The following is a 5,573-nucleotide window of genomic DNA, read 5'->3' on the forward strand; positions in this document are numbered from 1 at the left end:
CCGCCCCGGGACTCCTCGCGCTCGCTCAGCCGCGCGCGCTCCAGCAGCGACTCGGGCGGAGACGCCCCGGGCCCCGGGCCGGAGCCAGGCTCGGAGCGAAGCCACAGCGGACACGGGAAACGGTGAGCCCGGCTGCCGCCCGCCCTCAGTGGGGTGGCCACCTGCCCACAGAGCTTTGCGCTCCCCCGGCTGCTTCCCCACGGGGTTCCCCTCCCCCTGCTGGTCTCCACCCCCACGGACACACTGTCCCCCCCACTGCGCTCCCCCTACTGGCCCCTCCCCCCAAACGAACATTCTCCCTCCACTGGGCTCCCTCTTTCCCAGTAACCCTCTTCCACCCTAAAGAACACCCTTCTTCCACCCAGCCTCTCCCAGCCCCGCCGTCCCCACCAGGCTCCCGCCCGCTGCTCACTTTCCGCGCGGCACTCGCAGCGAGGACCTCGCGGGCTCCTCCCCTCCTGGCTAAGCTCCGCCCACACTGCCCCTCCCCCGCCTCTGCCTCCCCCAGGGCGAAGGAGCGGCCCCCGCGCGCGCGCCCCGCCAGCACCTCGCCGTCCCCGGGCCCGCACAGCAGGCACGGCGGTCCGGAGGGTAAGAGTTCGTCGCCCAGTCCTGGTCCCCACCCCCGGTCCTGGAGTTCCAGCCGATCGCCCTCTAAATCTCGCTCGCGGTCCCCGGAGAAGAGGGCCCGCAGCCCCAGCCACTCGCCGTCGCCCAAGAAACCCCTTAGCCGGTGAGTGCCCCCCGCTATGCCCGTGCGCTCCCCGCGCGGACGCCACAGAGGACAGCACCGAAGGAGAGGGTGGAGGAGACCCGGACCTCTAGGGGGCGCGCGGCGGGAACCCCGGCCTCTAGGGGGCGCAAGGCAGGGAACCAGGCGATGTGGCTCAACCCGGCCAACCCCGCAGGGACAAAGACAGCGAGGGCCGCGCGAGGCACGCCGAAGCCGAGGCCAACCGCGCCCGGCGCCGCTCCCGTAGCTACTCCCCCATCCGCAAGCGGCGCCGCGACTCACCCAGCTTCATGGAGCCGCGGCGCATCACCAGGTAGGGAAGGGCCCGGGGTCGGGGGCCCTGGGACAGGGGCCACTGACCCAAGTCAGTGACCAGGGACCTCAGGACGATGAGGTTTCGCCAGGCCGGGGCTGGGGGGCATTTTGGGGAGAGGAGGTGGGCTCTGGAGAGAATTTGGCATAGTGGGGGCAGAGGAATAGGACTGGGAGGACTGGGACTGGCGGATCAGAGACCCTAAGGAGGGGAAAGGTCCTCAATGGGACCTGAAGGCCCGAGGAGGAGAGAGCTCTCCGTCCTTGGGTCTGGATGGGCAGCAGCAGGAGTGGGGCTCAGCCCTGGAAGATTCCAGCCATCCCTCTGGAGTTCTCTCTCCCTCCTTCCTCCCTTCCTCCCACCCTCATCCCTGGACAATGATGTCTCCTTTTCTCCTTCATCCCAAGGTCCAGCCTGCCGAGTGGCCTGTGGCCAGCCTGGGGGCCGGGTGGACCCCTCTGCACAGGCTGCCGCGGAGATGCCCGTGTGAGCTGGTCTGGCTTTGGTCAGCTGTCCGTCTGTCTGCCTCTCCTTTCCTCACTAACCTCCCAGCCCCCTGGGGACTTGGAGGAGGGGGCAGAGCAGTGGGTGGTCTGGAGCAGCTGTCCAAGGAACTCCACACAGCCCAGTGAGGCTATGCCCCGGGTGGGGCCAGTTGGACGGAAGCCACCCGGTCAAGGCTTCTCTTCTAGGACTGGAGGGGTCTGGACCTGGTGAGACAGTGGTGCACCTTTGTGCAAATGTTCCTGAGGTCTGGAAGTATCCTGGGATGAGGGGAGGCCTCAGGCAAACCTCCAAGCCCAGCTCTGCTGCTGTCTTGCTGGGCAGCCTGGGCAGATCAATGTGCCTCTCTGAGCCTTCGTCTTGATAAGCAGAAGTCCCCAGCATCAGTTCAACTCCAACAGGATTTGGTTGTCAAACTAGGCCTTCCTAGTCCTGGGTTATCGGGGTTTCCGAGAGAGAAGAGGGTATTGCCTCCTTCTCCACCCCAGACCACTAAACTTAGGACACACTCAGGTCACACTGCCACCCAAAGACAGCCAGACACCGAATCTTCCACCCAACACCCACCTCAGCCCTCCCCCTCCTCCTCCCACTAACGCACCCGTTTTCTTCTTCAGAATTAACCCCCGAGATGGGATGCTGTAGCCCCCATAACCACTCTTTTCTTTTCTCTGGGTCATAGCCTCCTGCCTTTGAACTAACTCCGGGCCAGGGGGAGGTAGCTGAGTGAGGAATGGGGGGCCAGCGGGACTGGGCCAGGCTTCGGGTGTGGGCAGCAGTGGCCAGGGGTTTACCCTTTGCTCCCTCTGAGATGTTTAAAAGGCCCAAATCCTCCATTCCACAGGGGACAGAGAAACAGGGCTGAGCCATGTTCCTAAGGACTTCCCTGTTGGGAAGGAGGCTGGGGCTGTAGTCAGTGGAAGAGCGCTTGCCTAGCATGTGCAAGATCCTGGATTCGGTCTGAGCACCAGTGGGGAGAAAAGTCACTACTTAGCTTGGTTGATGTGAGTCATTCCTATTTAAAAGTTTCATCGAAGATGAGGATGATGGCACAGGCCTGTAATCCCAACATTGTGAGAGGCTGAGGCAGGAGGATCAAAAGTTCAAGCCCAGCAACTCAGGGCAACTCAGTAAGAGCCCTTCTCAGAATAAAAAGGAATGGAGATGTAGCTCGGTGTAAAAGCTCTGGGTTCAATCCCCTGTATTGGGGAGGGGAATTTTCATTAGCTCAACAAAAATACACACAGTACTCAGACCTCAGACCAAGCAAGGACTTGGTTTCCTTTCCTGCAGACAGGCAAAAAAAAACAAAATGATCAGTGTGGAATTGGAATTGACAAGTGATTCACATTCTGTTTGGAGAGGTGGGTGTCCCAAAGCCCAGGCCTCAAGGGAAACTGAGGGAGGAGCCCCTGGCTGCTGCTGGGATGGGACTCAGGGCCTGAGTGAGGGCACAGGTTGGGCAGCGCTCAGGGCCCTGGCTGGCCTGTAACCTGCTTCTCCCTCCCGGCAGTGCCCGAAAGCGTCCCATCCCTTACTACCGGCCCAGCCCCTCCTCTTCCTCCAGCTGCCTAAGCAGCGACTACTCCAGCCGGAGCCCCAGCCGCAGCCCCAGCCCGGGGCACAGCCACGGAAGCTACAGCAGCCGCAGCCGGACCCGAAGCCACACGCGCAGCCCCTCGCGAAGCCCCAGTCCAAGCTACCACAGCCGAAGCAGCTCTGAGAGCGGCGGCTTCTGAGCCCAGCCGGACCTTGGGGCCGCCTGGCGGAGGACGAGGCCACGCCCTGGGACTGCGCAGGAGGGGGACTGCACCCCCTACGAAGAGCTCCGGGGCCAGCACGTGGGCAGATGGGGTGGGGAAGACCGAGGGTGGGCACCCCGCCCACAAGGGGGAGCCAGACCGAACCGCTCCCGACCGGTGCCCACCCCCCCTTCTCGCACCCACCTTCGCGTCCAGGGAACAAAGAGCCGTTGCGAACACAGGGAGCACCCTGCCCCCACTTCCTGCTTGATGCCCGCTCACCAGGCTGGGCGCTGGCACGAGAGCGCAGTCTGCTGTGACCCTTCGCCTCCGCTCAGTGAGCCCGGGCACACCTCAGAAGGTGCCAGCCCTGGGAACCTCCCCTCCCTCCTCTCCCTCACTGGGCAGACGAGGAGGTGGTACAGCAGGCTGCACCTGACCCAGGCGGACGGAACAGTGGCCCAGCCGTGGGTGCGCCACCAGCCCGGGTGGGGAACTGCTGCTCCCTTCGGAGCCGGCTGCAGGAGACCTGGCTGAGGAGCCGCGTCCCTCCCCTGCCGCGGTCTGGGTTGCCCGAACCCCAGCAGCAAAGCCAGGGAGCTCGCTCTTGAGCCCGTCTCTCCAGCCCTTACGCTGTGCCCTGGGCTGAGGCCGTGGAAGCCAGACCTGCAGCATGGCACGAGGACAGGGGGACTGTCCCCATGTACGTCTGACCCTGAGGTCCGAGGGGTTCAGGTCAGGAGGTGGCAGAGGACATGCGGCAAAACAGTGGAGCTGACGACCAAGCAGGCCACCGAGAGCCGGGAGGGATGGGAGGCGCTCGACCGTCCTCAGCTCCGCCAAGAGGACCGCAGCAGCAGGCACAGGACGGCACGCCGCGGGCTTCAGGGCCGCCCAACAGTGCTTGCTCCCAGGCATGGTGGGACGGGGTCGCCCCAGGCTCGCGGAGCAGCCCAGCAGGGGCGGCGCCGCCCTTCACGGGGGCCAGCCCTCGACTCCACCTCTTCTGCGGCTCCCAGCCCCCGCCTCCTGGGGCCCTCAGGGATCTCACAAAGTCTTCCTTGCCCAATGGGGCAGATGCCCTGGGCCCTGGTGGGGGGAGGGGTCTGGTCCGGGTTCCCCTTCTCTCTATTGCCCCTCCCTCTTTCTCCGCGGTGCGGATTTAAAAATGGACTATAATAATAAACACTCGGTGCCCGGATGGCAGGTGGTGAAACCAGGCCTCTGTGTGAATGTGCGCACCTCGGGAGATTGGGACAGGTAAGATAGCCTGGGGTCCTTTATGCTGAGGACCGAGAAGTCACACTCCTCAGCTGCTCAGGAGGCTGAGGCAGGAGGATGGCAAGGTCAAGCCCAACCTGGGTAATTTAAAAAGACCTTGGCTCAAAGTGAAACATAAAGGGCTGGGGACGTATCTCAGCATGAAGGCTCTGGGTATAATCCCTAATACCAACAAAACAAAACCAAAAAAAAAAAAAAAAAAAAAAGCTATTAACATGTTTCCAGTCCTAAGAATGTGTTTGAAGAAGCCCTGGTGATTTCTGTAACCCTTTACCCATGTTCAGCAAGACTCAGCTCGAGATCAGGCAGTGTGGCACACCTAACAATCCTAGCACTGAGGGAGGCTGAGGCAAGAGGACTGCAAGTTCAAGGGCAATTCAGTAAGACCCTGTTCAAAACAGGCTGTTGCTCAGTGGTAGAGCACTCCTGAGCTCAGCGCCAGTACTGAAAAGAAAAACAGAAACCTAGGCCTGGGGCCAGGGGTAGGGGCTACTGGGACTCAGACTTGGCCCTGCTCTGGGGACCCCACTGCTGGCTGTGGGGGCATGATCCAGACCCACAGGTTGGCATTAAATTCAGCCTCACATGGAGCCCTGCCACCTGTGCCAGCCCCACCCACGCTCCCTCTCTGCACACCCTACTCCTCCATGTCCCACAGCCAGGCAGCTGCAGACAGGGTTGCTGCTGCTTTCCTCTACGCTGACCTCTTCCCTGGCTGCCTGCCCTTGATCTTGTCTTCCCCTCTCTGATCCCTGCCACATCTAAAATGCACCTCTGCCCATTTATTCACTGATCCCACAAACGCTTTTTTTTTTTTGGTTTTTTGAGAGAGGGTCTCACTGTGTAGTTCAGGCTATCCTTTTTTTTTTTTTTTTTTTACCTTTTTGAGACAAGGTCTTGCTATGCAGTTCAGGCTGGTGTTGAGCTCACTTTGTAGCCTCGGCTGGCCTTGAACTCACAATGATCCTCCTGCCTCAGCCTCCCAAGTGCTGGGATTACA

General features: G+C 61.7%; 1 protein-coding gene across 1 annotated transcript in view; it reads left to right on the forward strand.

The window, feature by feature from the left end:
* Positions 1-4,508, forward strand: part of Srrm3 (serine/arginine repetitive matrix 3) — a 58,929-nt gene extending 54,421 nt beyond the window's left edge. The window contains exons 13-16 of the mRNA XM_005396897.2: positions 5-122; positions 509-733; positions 909-1,046; positions 3,064-4,508. Of these exons, the coding sequence (XP_005396954.1) occupies positions 5-122; positions 509-733; positions 909-1,046; positions 3,064-3,289 (707 nt within the window). The 3' untranslated portion in view covers positions 3,290-4,508. The remainder of the gene's footprint in view (positions 1-4; positions 123-508; positions 734-908; positions 1,047-3,063) is intronic.
* Positions 4,509-5,573: the final 1,065 nt, after the last annotated feature.

Source organism: Chinchilla lanigera, unplaced genomic scaffold (genome assembly GCF_000276665.1).
Source record: "Chinchilla lanigera isolate Chin_1 unplaced genomic scaffold, ChiLan1.0 scaffold00055, whole genome shotgun sequence".
In the NCBI taxonomy this organism is placed as follows: domain Eukaryota; kingdom Metazoa; phylum Chordata; class Mammalia; order Rodentia; family Chinchillidae; genus Chinchilla; species Chinchilla lanigera.